We start from the raw sequence: 15,861 nt of genomic DNA, 5'->3' as shown, positions 1-15,861 counted from the left end.
ATAATAGCTATGCCATCTACTACACCACCACCTAAAATGTGTATAAAAATACATAGAAAAATCATGTAAATAACTTTATTCTTTTAACAATTATTATTTGTAAAAAAAAATACTTCATCTTGTAACTAATGCTACTTCTTAAGCTGCCCCCCAGTGGCACAGCGGTATGTCTGCAGACTTACAATGCTAGAAACTGGGTTTCGATACCTGTGGTGGGCAGAGCTCAAATAGCCCATTGTGTAGCTTTGTGCTTAATTCCAAAACAAACAAACTTATTAAGCAACATGATTCCTTTCACCAGAATTACTTTAATAATCACAATGAAAATTAAATGAACCATAGCATATTGACCAGGTCTGATTTCATGCATAATGTCTTAAGTCAATGGTTTCCAAACCGGGGGCCATGGTAAGTTTTGGTGGGGTCGTAAGTTTGATAGAAAAAAATCATGTGTAGCAATGAAAAGTTGAATGGATCAGTTAAAATATATCTTTGAGCAGGTGAATTGTGCAGATTCAGGATGTCTGAAATGGAATCGGTAATGAAAAGAAGCTTCGGAACTATTGACCTAAGGAATCATGTAAAAGTATTTTCTGCAAAAATTTCACAACTAATCTATACTTTGTAACCTTCACATTATTACTAGGTAAAGTTAAAACTAAAAACATAATTTCATATTTCCAAAGCATACTCAACAAGTATCTCCATCTTGATTTCAAGTACAGATTGTTGAAGCATTTTTGTACAAAATATAGATTTGTAACAAAAATATTCATACAACAAGAGAGCTCAATTTTTTGTGTAATCGAAGACTAATCAACTTCATTATACAATAAATTGTATTTTTTAGAAATGCTTTTTTAAAAAATTAAACTTTAAGCCACCCCCACTTTCTTTGGGGGGAGAAGGGGCTATGCTGTTCTGAAAATTAAGAGAATACTTTTTAAGCATTGTGAAACATATTTCATTATTCTAATATTACATGTATTAATAATTCTCTACACACAGTTCAACTAGTTGCAAGTTACCAGCAGCACTGATGCAGACAGTATTTCAAACAATGTGATGTTGATGGTTTTCTGGACATTAATGCCTGAAGAAAGATAAATATTCATGTTTGAATATAAGTATGATACTAGAATTATGACATGATATCATAAACAGATAATTACACGGTCATGATTATGGTTTATAACATCTGATAACAACTCAGACTGTTCTTGTCAAATGCTGAAGTGACTTATTTCCAGTTTCCAAAATGGGAAGCTAGCTACTATACGTGAATTAAGAATTCTTCTAAAGCTGAGTGTTTAAGCAGTCATTTCACTAAAAGTTGATGACAAATTACAAATCTTTTGTGTCAGATAAAATCATTATTTCAAACTCTATTACTGTTAAAAGAAACACAAGTGTGCCCCCCCCAAAGAAACCAGTGCTGAATTATAAAACGGTACAAAATAAAAGACAGTGTAATACATTATTACCTAACAAACAGATTTATTATCACAATGTTTTATGCAGGACACTCATTTTTACATGCATTGAAGCTATAAAAGTGCCTGATGAAGAGCATATTCCTAAAACATTGTGCTAATATATTTATGTTTTGAAGTAATAATATACCATTTGTTTTCTTCTGTTTTACAGTTAATTTTATAATTTCACACCTGAACATCATATAACCTTATTGGGTAAAAAATGATGAATCTTGTGCAAATTTTAAGGTTTATATCTACAATCAAAATGTGTCTATGTATAATTAAACCCTTCTGAGAAAGTACAGGTGAAAGGTGATTCACAATGGAACTTAATGCTATTATACAGATTAAAATTAGTAGAAAAACTCAAACTAAAACATCTTTTCAAGCATACACAAAATTCCAACAATGAACTAATTACTTGGTTTATGAACCTGAAGTAATAACTTGAAACATCATTAGCTCTAAATAATCTTAAAAAATTATATTATATGGTCTTTCAATATTTACAAAATGTTTTCACTAAATAAAGAAAAATCATTATATGCACATGGAGTACATATTATCAGAGACCCTTATGATAATACAAATCACAGGAAAAGCAGTCAACCACCAATACCTGCTATTATGAGGGCTTTGTTTGATACTTTGAACAAAGTAATAGGATTTACTAACACTTTATCAAATACAGCTGAAAATATGGAGCATGCTCAATGGCAACGTGTCTCGAACACCAGACCAATCAATCAAAGTCTTACATGCTAACCCCTATGCCATAACTCAGAAAAATACATTCCAACAATTAATAACAATTATGAAAAATAACAAAACTAAATAGCAAGTTGTTGTTTATCCAGTGTTTTGATGTAAGCGCCGCTGTTAATTGGCTGAGTTGCTTCAAAATCTCAAACAGGTGTCAGGTCTGTGTCTATATTGGTGCATGTTTAGAGATACAAACTTATACTCTTATTGTTTATGATTTATAAATACTTAAAACCCATTTTAACAACTGATAGCAGTGAATGAAAAAATAAGTATTTTGACCTTTAAGCATTACAGCTGATGATTATATTAGGAAAACATCTGAGACATATATATAGTTAGGAATGCATTAATTTTCTGACAGTTGTAGAGGATATGATTTCCATTAAACAATGAATATTGAAAAAGCCAGTTTTTTAAGTTGGTCTTAGAGTATTTAAAAGCGATACACATTGGAAAGAAACCAGTGATAAAGAGAAAATGACTAATATTGGGAACGTAGATGAACTGTGCAAGCTTATGTTGAACGTTTACAGAATAATAACAAATATATCTTTAACACCAATAAGTAATTATGCACAGGAAGTGCTGAAATCTTTCAAATCTAGTCACAGTTCAGGGTTTATTATTTAGAAGAGGCAGAGCTCTAAAACACTTAAGACACAAGAACTGCAACGATACTAGGCAGTTATAAACTCAGTTATTCGTATTCATTCAGCTGTGATGTAAAAACTTAAGCTATTCATGTCAGACTTTGAGCAGGTTAGTCAAACTACACAGACCAGTTTTGTGATACAGGACTGCAATGGAGTACTTTTAAGAAAGAATGTTTTTTTTCTACCTTTAGACAGACGACTACCTCTATGTGGCAAAGCAATGTCAAGGTAATAATTTGTATATGTACCTTTTTTTTCTCCTTTAGGTACAAATATTTACATATTATAAAGCCAACCCTTAGGCTTTATAATATGTAAAAAGAATTTATACCTTAAGGAGAAAAAAAAAAGGTGGATTGTTGTAAATACTCACTAAAATTTAGATTTTCAGCATTGAGTTGGATTTTACAGAGTAAATACTCATTGACCTAAAATCTTATCTAGAGTTCTGAAAAATTAAAACATATTCAAGAACACATTTATATATATTTATCATTATTTTGAAAACTGAGTAGAGTATTCAATTCTGTGAATAAAAATCAAGAACATGTGAAACAACGTTTCTGTTTTTTGATGTAATGTATTTTCTCATCACATTAATCCCTTTTCTTCTAAACAATGAATAATACCTGTTTTCAATCAGAAATCTGAAACTATGACCATTCTCTAATCAAGAACACCTGGTACCTCACCAAGAAATAGCGACAGCAGGATAGACCACTCAACAGACACTTCTGATGTCACACAAAACACAATATAAGATTAAATAGTCAATTTCTATTAAACATATTTTATTCATTGTATAAAAATACTGTTATTAAAATATTTATTGTGGTTTAAAATTCTGTTACTTTTAACCTAATTATTTATCTCAAATGGACTGGATGACAGATCAGGATGGTCACGACTCTCCCAGGAATAAAACTGTTGGCTCACTATAACAATCATTTGGAGAAAAACAAGCAGTAATAACAAGATTATCACTATCTTCTGGCATTTCTGAAGGGTGTCATTCTGTTTTTGCAGCTGGAGCATCTGAAACAACCAAAGCTTGAATTTCATGATAAAGACTTTAATTTTGCTTTTTATTCACGAGTTAATGATAAAAATACTAATAGACACCCTGTATTATGTTTCTTCATATTATATTTTGATTGTGTGTTATAGAGGAAACTGAGTAACTCATGAACTATTGCTAATAGTTATCTTGTAATTCCTTAATATTTGTTATTATATTTTAATTGTGCCTCATAATGATAGATGAATAACTCATGAACTAATAATAATAGTTTCCTTGTACTTACTAAAAATTGTCCTTCTGTTATGGATGCTACACTTTAGTTTTACCCTATACTTGAAACTACTTTCTGAAGATTACTACCCATTTCTGAGTCACATCTGTTATTGCTAGTTAAATAATTCTTAATAACAGCATAAAGTCATTTAAAAGTTTCAAATTTCTCATAATAAACTCACATTCAAAGAATTATTGTTCACCACAATTTATAGGTTGTGATTCAGTGAAGATAAACTACTCTTGCAACAGAAATAAAAATTTTAAATCATATATACACTAGAGCAAGTTGATTTAATTGATGCACAAGCCAAAATTGTTTCTACATATAACCTAATGTACATGACTGAAGGGGTTAAATTGTATAATAACTTATAACTGTATTTAAAGACTTACCTCTTTCTGCATGCTTTCTATTTTATCTTCCAAAATTTTGTGTGGGAGGTGATCAGTTTGGGTATGAATAGAGGTAGTCCCGAGAGATTTGTTTACTACATCTCCTAGCATGGATACAGGATGAACACATCTAAATCTGAAGAGAATTAAAGGCTTTGCTATAACTTCTTTTATTCCCACCCAGATAGGTCTACTTATAACAACCAAATAGGACAAATCACCTTGCTTACTAATAGTATGTTAAAAAAACGAACCAGCCATTTATCAAAATTAATTCAAAAGCAAGAAAGCTAACACTACAAATAACATGAGATATTAGCACAATATAAAATCACATGCTTAATTTTACATGTACAATTTTACCCACAAATAAAATAAATTTTAAATAACTTTTAGGCAGTTGGTAATGAAAAAATTTGCAAGATATAAGTTTAATTAGAATTTCACAGTAGAAAAACAAAATGTGGCTATGATAGAGTTAAGGAGTCTGTCCTAGAATGTTTAAAACTTGGGAAAATTGATTCAAATGACATCCAGTTATACCAGAACAGTGTTTTTGGCCTTTAATCCACAAATATCTGACAGGTTATAACTAGAGTTTAAGAAATTATGGAAGTAAAAAATTTTGAATAAAACATTCTCAAGTTTTGCAGATGTTGGAAAATTAAAAATGATGACAGCAGGTTATGCATGCCTCTTTATTCAAAATGAGGACCCTAGGTTCAAGGAAGTTGAAGTTTCTCACCAGAGAATATTGCAATAGAGATTTTTCTGGGTATTTTAAATACCTTTTTCAGCAGAAATTATTTGCAGTTCCACCCAAATTCTAAAAGCTGTTTGTCTAATATTTGCTGTTTTCTTTTGATTTCCATCAGAATTCTTTCTGTTAACCTTCAGTTTGGGCACATTTGTGTGGATTGATGCATCTTGGATGTCAAGTTGTAGAAATGTAAATGCAGACAGGGCATTTTTCAATAATTCAGGTTTTCTGAACCTTTCCAGCAGTCCCTTGATCAAAGTTGTCATGTCACTGGAGAGAAACTGTAGTATTGATTTGTCTGTCTGATAAAGTTTCAAGTTGGCTTTGAAAGAAAACCATCTTTAATAACTGTCTAGATGTGCCTAAATGATTTGTCGTTTTGCTCTGTAACTTCTCCAGATTTTTTGGCACTGCCATATTGTGCAACATAAGGCATGATCTGAAGAACTCTGCCGGCAACCTCAACATTTTCAAATCACCTGTGTCTGCAGAAATCCAAAAGAAAAGATGTGCAACCTATCACAGTTATGAAATCTTTATGGTGAGCTGATGAATCTTTAAAAAAAAATATCACAGACTTCAAAGAGCATGGTTAACCTTCCAATCTGTTGCTGCACATCCAGCTCTAAATTAATTGTGCAAGACATTGAAGCCACAGTTGCCCACATTAAGAATGTTCTTACTTGTTTGCTTTTCAACATTTTCTTGCAAGATCAAGTGCAGCTTCCAGTTAACATTAGGTATATCCAAGAAGAGTTGCACAAGATTACTGAAGTCCAAATCTTAACACACTGTTTCATATTTCTCGTAAGCCTGCTCAGACATACAATGAACCATGAAGTAAGATATCAAGTATCTTAACTGGACACAATTATCATTCCAGAATCGGATGACCACATACAGCTGACTACTTTGTACCTCAATGTTCAAACTCTAATGAAACAGCATAAACTATCCTGACTGTTATTTAGCTTTATTTTCTTGCAGAAATAAGAAGTGAGGTGCTATCTCAAATGTTAAAAGGTATGCCATTTTTTCTTTTACCACAAGTGAATTGTTTAGCTACTGCACTGTCATTAAACATAAACTGAAAAATGCTGCTGATCCCTTCACATGACTTGTATGAATGTTGACTGCTTTGGTTGCCCAGCAAGTTTCTGCAATGAAAGCTGGATTTGAACTGACAAAAAACAGTATTGTTTTTGCTGATGAGGTTGACATAAGTTGAGGTAAAAAAAGCTGAATTAGTAGAAGACATGCAAGTTACAGTTGATGTGGTACTGACAACTGATGTTGATGGCATCATTATGTTCTTTTTTGTCTTGATGTTTGCAATCTCCTCCATCAAGGATCTTTTCTGGATATTTTCCTTATGAGCCTCCTTAAATTAAATGAAATTCTTTTTTTTTGTTTTGTGTCAAGCCATCTGTGTTTTAAGAAATCCAAAGGAAAAGATGTAAATGAATAGAAATGGTAGTATAAACTGTATGTGCATAATAGTATACAGTTAGGGCTTAAAAATGGATCTGACCTACACTACCTAAATAATGAAACCTCAAGTTAACTTTTTTACTAATTTAATATACAGGCTTAAAATTTGCTATTAGCAGATGGGTGAAAGTTTCAATTTGGTCTCAGCCAATGGCTCAGAAACAGATCTTAAAAAATATGGGAAGTTTGCAAATTACACCAAATCATTTTTTTACTATAAATGTTACTATTTGAACTTACCTTTAGCATGGTTTGAAAATGCAGATTCAACCATTACAGATAAGTCAATTATTGTTTTGCAAGGAATACAGAGAGCTTTGCTTAGGTTCTGCATATATTTTTTTTTTTTAAACCAAGATTTATACTTTGCATTTTCAGCCCCCTGCTGTTAAATACATATTTCTCAAGCATTTTGCCACTCATATGAACTAAACGAGTTTTAGTGAAAAAGTAAAAACGAAATTGTAGCACAACATAATTCTCATTGATTTAACTTCTATTCCTCATCATCTGATTCATAACCTATTCCCTCTGAACCTGCTGGATGTCTAGCATGCATGCTGCACATTTAATAACAGACTTTGCAGCTTACAACACTGCCTATACACATGAAAATTGTTAGTGCACATTGAGGACTATATAATGAGAATTAATAGTTGGGAGTTATATAAATTTTATTCACATTTTTTCCAAAATGGATCAAATTCAAGATACTATAATTTTACAAAACAAAATTCAAGTACTTCCCTAAACTTTGTAAAAAAAACAAAAAGTCAAATTTCAAGTAATTTTAAGGCTTTGGATTTGCTATTTAAAAATATGTGAACTTTCAAGGTTTTCACAAACCCCGTTGTTTCTTTGTACATATTGGTTCATCATGAAATTAAGCTAATAATAAATAAATCCCTTAAGATCATATTACACAGTATTGTATACTTACTTGTGTTTTAAAATCTTTTCTGGATAATTATTTTCCCATAACTTATTAATTTGAAGTCCTTTTGCATCCTCATCTTCAATTTCCACAGCCAATAGAAGTAATTTATCTGTGGTTCCACAGCGAGACCCTAGGTTTAAATGAAAGTTATATTTTATTAATATCAAATGATACTTTTACTCAAGGAAAAAGGCCTGTTTGTAAATGTATAAAGTGAACTTAAGTAAATGTAGCTATGTCATAACTGATCCATTCTTAGTGTTCTTCTTACATAGATGCACAAGATACAATGCAGTTATTGTCTATATTAAGTTAATTAATCCAATATATAAATACAAACTGTAAAGGTGGCACTAGGGAAGAATTTGTGTAATGATAAAGTATGCATATTAATCCTTTGAGTATGAAGTGTCTCTCGTGCTATGAAATGGAAATATCATACTTGTTAAAAGATTATTCAACTTTTAATAAGGACTTTACCCTTTTTTCCTATATAAAGCTTTAAAAATTTTAAATTTGATACTTTACAAAAAATAATAAGAAAATGTTTGAAGCATTTTTGAAAATATAACTTTTCTAAAAAACATATAAAATGATAATCTTTTACTTCTCATCTTCCACAACTACTACTACATTTAAATAGCCTAACTATTATATTGAAAATTATATCAAACTAGGGGATAAACTCGTTCTTCACATACTATGTACATACTCAAATTACTTGACTACTGAAACATTATTTAAGAACAAAACAAAGAAAAGAAAATTGATAGAATTGAATCCTTGACCTCCCGCATACAAAGCATGTGCTGCACCATATGAGCCAAAGCCCAAAGATTTTTTTCACATATGCAGCATTATTAAGTGGGATACCATATACACACACACATATATATGATTCTTGAAGTGTATTAAGCTTTCTGAGAACAAAAGCTTGATGATTTCTGCAATATCAACCTTTTGTTATACAATGAAAAAGTATGCACTCATCTTTATCAGTAAAGCTTTTATCTTCAAGTATTAAATTAAAAATTTTTCCCATTTAAATGACATATCAAGTTTGTTAGATATTTCAAAAAATGATATTTATAACACAAAAAACCATTTATTCAAGAGCTGAAGAGCCTAATTTATGTTACACATTATATTTAAACCCTCTAAATCAAGTGTATGTTCTTTTAACTCAGATGATAAATTTATATTGGTATAAGATGTTGTTAATACAATTATACATGACAAAAATGTTATCCAATATGTTTGTAAGATACCCACGATATAATCAAACCAGAAACGATTGACATTTACATTATACAAATAATAGCTCTCCATTTTATGAGAGTGTAATTATTTTATGCACTAACCTGGAGTTAGTTGAATGTGAACAATGATGTATTCTCCAGGCTTAATTACACCAAAAGATGGATGGACGTGGTAGTTTCCCAAGTTGTTTGTTTTTAACTAGGGATAAAATAAAGAATTCTCTCACATCTATCACTTCAAGTTTTTGTAGCTCTTTGTATATTGTAACCAAATGAAGAATTTGGTTAATTCTTTTAAGCTAATTACAGATTAACAAAGCATTCATTCATTAATTATATGCACTAATGTATTTGTGAACAATATAAAAAAATATGATTAAGCTAGAACAAGCTTTAGAGAGAGAAAACAACAACAAACACAAGCATTAAGCAAGTATCTCTAGCTAGATTCAATCAAGGAAATAACAATGCAACTGCCTTACTTTGTAAGCTACACAATTACTGGTGATGCTCGTAAGGGTAAGGCACACATAAGTAGCTTCGGAGTCACTAGTTTCAGGGAACACTATTGCCAAGCCTGGGCTATGAAAAGATTGAGCAATGGAATGTAATTCTTGCATCATCAACTAATAATATAAATATTCAACACAGCTATACTGCACTTTACAAGTAATGCTTCTTTCTGTACACTGTTTTAAACAAACATGTAGTCAGCTGGGTCTTTAGACAACAGAAAAACACTAAAACACAGCAAAAACAAATTAGTACACCACTCTTAGAAAACATTGAAGTATTTGATAACATATGAAAACTTCTTATTTTCCAACTAGAATTTCATTGAACAAATATTTCACAAAATTCCCCTGTTCATATTGTTAGTGACAACTAGTGTGCTGTAATAAAACTAGCCAGTAAATGAAAAAAAAAAAAAATACTTATTGTCTATAATATTTCTGCACATATAAGGTTGAAATCCTAAAGAAATAATAAAACAACAAGTTCAGCCAACAACTGAAATCAAACTTGCTAGGTATAAATACACACAAAACAATAATCTCATCCAGCAACACAGAGAAACAATTCCCAACACCTTTTCCCAGATGATTTGGATTGGTAAGTGGCTGATAAACCTCATTGATGGATTAAAGGATTAAAATGAATTATATTACTTTGTTTTTTAAGGATCATGTTTAATTACTAATGTTAACAAAAGGAATTTGTAACTTGAAATGGTGCAAAAATAATTTTGTTACTTAAAGATTTATAAACAGGTTTCACACAAACATTTCATAGACAAGCTGGTCATACTCCCTGTCAGCTACAAGATAGTAGCAAAGATTGACACATTCATTTGTAGTAATTTTTTGATATAAACTAATATTTATGTCTATTACTTCATACAATGACCAATATTGAATTATACATAGTATTTTCCACAATGGTAAGTATGTATGTAAAGCTCTTTTAACACAGACTAATACTTCCAAGACAAGAGAGAGTCCTTGCACTTAATGACAACTTGGGTCACCACGACCATCCAGAAAGAGACCTGCAACAAGATGTATCCCAGTCATAGTAATCTTGTTTGCTTATGGCAAAGCTAAAAAGGCTGTCAGCTGCCATTCATAATTTTGAACTGCTGGCCAGAGGGAAGATAACCAACCAACCAACAACACCATCAACTCCTGGGCTACTCTTTTACCAATGAACAGTGGGATTAATTGTCACATTATATACAGCCAAAAAGGTGAGCAAGTTCAACATTTCATTTTGGTTTTGCAATCCTCAGATTGAGAAATTAGCACCCTAACCAACCCACCATGGTAAGTGCAACATCTTGTAACAGGTGAGAATCCATCAAGCTAAAAGACATCCACATATAACATGCAACAGTACAAAATATCAACAAAATCATGAAGAATATCTGTCTGGACAAGCTACAGAAGATGCTTCCATGACATATTAATGGCCAACCATTCAATACTTCAAATGGTTGTGTAATGGTCTAAAATAAAGATGCCACTACATTTAGGGTTCAACAACAATAAAAGTAATTTATTCAACTATAAAAACATATAATTTAATTCAATAGTTAATAAACACATGCCTGGCCAGGACTTAACACTAATGTTAATGAACAATATATCATAAATATCAATATTATTTCAAATAATGGAATTAGAAAAAGAACCAGAAAAAGAAAAAAGCTAATTCCAAAAAAATTACAGCAACATAAAAATACCATTCCATATTAATAACAATATCAAGGGATAAACAGCAATAATTCACTAACTATCTTGTGAATTTCTCTTTTAGTGAAGCTTCTGGCAGGGTATTTATTCACTGAGTAGGTCATGAGAGTACACCTCATGTGATCATAAATTTACATAATGTTTTGCGGCATTAATAGTATTTGTACATTACCACTAGGGAAGCTGGTGTCAGTTTCATCATACATACATATTTACTCAAAATACAAATGATTAGCTAGAAGGTGAGTTAGCATTTTAATGCAACTAAGAATTCATTGATAGGAAATAATAAATGAACGATAATCACAACCATAACAAAAATAGATTTTGCTATATCACAGCTGGAGAATGAAACAGGTGTTCAAACTATTCCATGATAAGATATACCAGTCAAGAAATCAGATGCAGAAATCTCTGGATTTCTATGAGGCTGGATTGTCGAAATGGGCACTGGGAAAATCATCATCTTCTGATATTAAATGGCTTATAAAAAAAAACGAAAAGAGAAAAGGAGTGTGCTTACACATGACAGCCTTTCTGAAATGGAAACTCTGCTGCAGGGCTATTACTAAGATGCATGGTATTCAGAAAGTGCATGACTGGACATGGACTGTAACAGTGTGGTGAGGCTCCAAAATCATTTTAATATAGCAAAGGTAAACATTTGTGTAAATCATTTTCATGAAGAATATATGCTTATTTTCTGTAGTACTTTTAGTAGAAACTGAATTTTCTGTAAACAGCACTTTCAATAAAAACTAATAGTTTTCAGGTATAATACTTTCAAAACAGATTGCTTGTGTGTGTGTATATATATATATATGGGATTTTCAATGAAAACTACCATTTGCAAACAGTCTTTCAGAAAAGGAACAACACTTACCACATCTTGAGCAGTGAACCCAGACTTTGGATATCCCCAGAGGAAGAATGTGGTGAGAGAAGAATGTTTTGGTCATTAGATGTAAATTTCTGTAAAAAACACTGGAATTATAAATATATTTTACTCATTATCTTTAAATGTAAGTTGTACTTGTGAAATATAATATTTTTGAGTAATTTATACATAAAAAAAAGTTGTTCTACGTAAACCATTAAAAGGCTCTGATATATAAAATTTATTAACTTTAATTGTACATAAAACAAAAAAATACACTATTTTTCACTAGTTATACAATTACTGTCTTTTCAAACAATACACAAACTAAACTTTGTAATACTGTTCTTACTAAAAATTAGACATTGTGTAGTGTACCATTTTACAAAGGTACTACTAACCACTAGAAAATCAAACTAAATAAAGGTATTGGTGTTTTTACTAGTCATTTACTCACCACAATGATCCTACATTTATATAGGATTTGAAGAACAATTAAATATTGATGCTACTAACTTATTCTTCTGAATTATTCAACAGACAAACTGATTAAAATACTAAACATTTTTTGTATTCCTAACCATTTAATAAGAGAAATATTAATCTACTAACTGCCAAAACCTACCTTTTCAATGTTATAGTTCTTATCTGACTCGTATATTTCATTTTCTTTGGCAAAATAAACCTGAAGGCAAAGAAAGAAACAAAAGAGAAAGTCGTGTTTTACTAACTTTCTAAAAAATATTGTAGTCAAGCTTGATCTATGACATATTTGGTGATTAACTTCTAGTTTAAGACAGTCATTTACATCGACATCACCTTTACAATGTGTGTGTGTTTTCTTATAACAAAGCCACATCAGGCTATCTGCTGTGTCCATCAAGGGGAATCAAACCTCTGATTTCAGCATTGTAAGTCTGAAGACTTATAGCTGTCCCACCAGAGGACCACCTTTACAATACACAGACCTCTCCTTTACAATATACTGACACCACCTTTCCAACATACAGACACTTCCTTTACAACAGACACCACCTTTACAATATACTGACATCACCTTTCCAACATACAGACACTTCCTTTACAACAGACACCACCTTTACAATATATTGACATCACCTTTCCAACATACAGACACTTCCTTTACAACAGACACCACCTTTACAATATACTGACATCACCTTTCCAACATACAGACACTTCCTTTACAACAGACATCACCTTTGCAATATACATACATCTCCTTTACACCATATGAACATTGTCTTTAAAATATACAGACATCTCCTTTATAATGCTATGCTTCACTGCAATGTTTTATCACAATAAATGGGTGTATTTCAACATTTTTTTTCCTGTTCTTCAAGTAATTTGTTTCTTTTAACATAAAATACAGGTTGGCCCAGTGGTAACTCTCAAGATTTTGGAACTGGAAATTCACGTAATACCACAAAATATTACCTGCACTTTAAGCTGTGAGTGCATTATAAGAGTAACAGTTAATTCCTTACTATGGATGGTGGGTGAAAGGGTGCTGATGACTGGCTGCCTTCCCTCTTGTCAATAGTTCAAAATAAAAGATGACAGCAAATAGCTTTGCCATAATTAGGAAATCCTTTTAATATTAATTGCCAACTTAAATCACATAAATATACATCTCTTTTGAACTTCTGATAATGAAAGCCCACATATTAAGATAAAAGTGCTTTTGAAAAATGCAGTTAGCAGTGATTTAATCTTCTAGCATTATTTAATATACCACTAAAGGCATCATGTAAATACAATATTAATCAACAAGTCTTGTGCCCCAGTGTTATGTAATCAAGATTAATCGGTATCAAAACATTAGTAGTGAGTCAAATAATCTCATTGAAGGTCATGTTCAGTAGAAGGTGAAAAAAATCATTGTTGTACATGCTTGGCTCACTGGGGTGTGTTATTACTTTGAGGATAGCCAAAATGTTTTGTGGACTAGAAAAAATCAGGTGATGTTATTATGTGTTGTGTGTTAGGAATAATAAAATAATGTTTTATGTGCTGAGGGATAGGAATAATAAGATAATGTCTTATGTGCTATCAGGTAGGAATAATCAGGTGATGTTGTATGTGCTGTCAAGTAGGAATAATCAAGTGATGTTGTATGTGTTGTCAGGTAGGAATAATAAGATGGTGTCTTATATGCTGTTAGGTAGGAATAGTTATCATTTTCCTAAACTGAAAATGTATTTCCAAACATACTTACCTCCGCTGACACTAATAACTATTTCTCGATCTTCATCTTTGCCATCTAACGTTGTGTTCGCTTGCTCCAGTCTTTATATACTCCACTCGACTGCCCTCGGGAATATCTAATTTGCAAAACTTTAAGCCAGCCTTCACGCGCCCTCTATGCAGGTACTGCATGTAAACATTGTTTTCAGACAATAAAATCACTTTTTCGCGAATTACCTCATTCCGGTCACTAACACCAGCTCTTAGTGGGGAGGAAGAGAAGGAGAGTGTCAGCGGAGATAAGTATGTTTAGAAATACATTTTCAGTTTAGGAAAATGATAACTTCCAAAACATACATACCTCCGCTGACACTAATAGCTAGAATCCCACATTGAGAAGGCAGAGGGGCCAGTGAGGGCAGAGATCATAAAGAAAGCATCTGCAGAAAACAAATATGTACCATGAGAAGTGGTGTCAAAGTGGGGAACATTGCACTACATCCAGAACAGGTATGCTCTTCACCCAGAACTACAGAAAATTGAAAAGGGTGGAATGTAATACAAGTCCAAAAGGCAACATTCCAGATCTGGATTGATAGGATCATATGCTGTACTCCACCAAAATCCACAACTCATCCAGTCTGGACTTACAAACAGTTGTCTTTACTCCCTCACCAAGTGGGCAAGGAGAATTCCACTTATCCATGGAATTACGGAGAGGATGTGGAACATTGTCCCACCAAGGACCAAAGATAGGACTGCATTGCGTTCAGATTTATGAAGAGCTAGTGGACTCCCTGTAGGAACAACATAAGACCTGACAGTGTTCATAAGAGGGTCCAAGCACACCCCCTCCCCACCAGAGAGTTAGGCATCAAATCTGGACTGGTTTTACGAGTAGGCTCCTGTGTAGATTGGTCCTGCTTCTACTAACATATGGGAAAAAATTTCCAGGGACCCCAACTTCAACCTCTTCTCCAAGAGTGGAGAAAACTCAACATTCCAAAGGAAAATCCTCTGTCCACCACCCCAGTGATTGCAAACTGGATGTGGTAAGGACTCCCGAGCTCCACTAGTAGAGGTAAGGGGTGAACATAAGCACTGGGGAGTCCTGAGGAACAGGTCTCCGGAGACAGTGCAACAGGTGAACCACGTTCCCTAATTTTTAGAAGCAAACTGATCATGACTGATTCAGCTCTAAGATCAGCAGAGGCTGGCAAAATCCCCTTTAGCTTTACTCATGATAGTCCATGAGTAGCAGTCCATTAGAAATATTGTAATGATATCAACATCCAGAATTGCATCCAGATGGTCTTATGGAACACCTCATCTCGACAGAACACATTGCAACCAGGAACCAATATAAAGGTTGCTAGTGTAGAATTTAAATTTAAGCATATCCAACTGGGCAAAACTGATTCAACTCTAAGATCAGCAGGGACTGGCAAAATCCCCTTTAACTTTACTCATGATAGTCCATGAGTAGCA

The 15,861-nt window shown here is 32.4% G+C and overlaps 1 protein-coding gene across 2 annotated transcripts in view; it reads right to left on the bottom strand.

The window, feature by feature from the left end:
• Nucleotides 1–15,861, bottom strand: part of LOC106460464 (motile sperm domain-containing protein 2-like) — a 35,304-nt gene that overhangs the window by 349 nt on the left and 19,094 nt on the right. Inside the window, exons 10-16 of one of the 2 annotated variants that reach the window (XR_002610786.1) lie at nucleotides 12,788–12,847; nucleotides 12,169–12,257; nucleotides 9,516–9,615; nucleotides 9,136–9,232; nucleotides 7,778–7,904; nucleotides 4,587–4,722; nucleotides 32–3,931 (exon numbers count right to left, since the gene is read on the bottom strand). Coding sequence is in view for 1 of the 2 variants with exons in the window: in XM_022387205.1 (XP_022242913.1) it covers nucleotides 3,755–3,931; nucleotides 4,587–4,722; nucleotides 7,778–7,904; nucleotides 9,136–9,232; nucleotides 9,516–9,615; nucleotides 12,169–12,257; nucleotides 12,788–12,847 (786 nt within the window). In the remaining variant the exon portion in view is untranslated. Of the gene's footprint in view, nucleotides 1–6; nucleotides 3,932–4,586; nucleotides 4,723–7,777; nucleotides 7,905–9,135; nucleotides 9,233–9,515; nucleotides 9,616–12,168; nucleotides 12,258–12,787; nucleotides 12,848–15,861 lie in introns of those variants that run through there. The other variant, XM_022387205.1, reaches the window with a different exon arrangement.

Source organism: Limulus polyphemus, unplaced genomic scaffold, assembly GCF_000517525.1.
Source record: "Limulus polyphemus unplaced genomic scaffold, Limulus_polyphemus-2.1.2 Scaffold776, whole genome shotgun sequence".
Lineage (NCBI taxonomy): Eukaryota > Metazoa > Arthropoda > Merostomata > Xiphosura > Limulidae > Limulus > Limulus polyphemus.
Note: the sequence above shows the minus strand (reverse complement) of the source record. Positions and strands in the feature narration are given on the sequence as shown.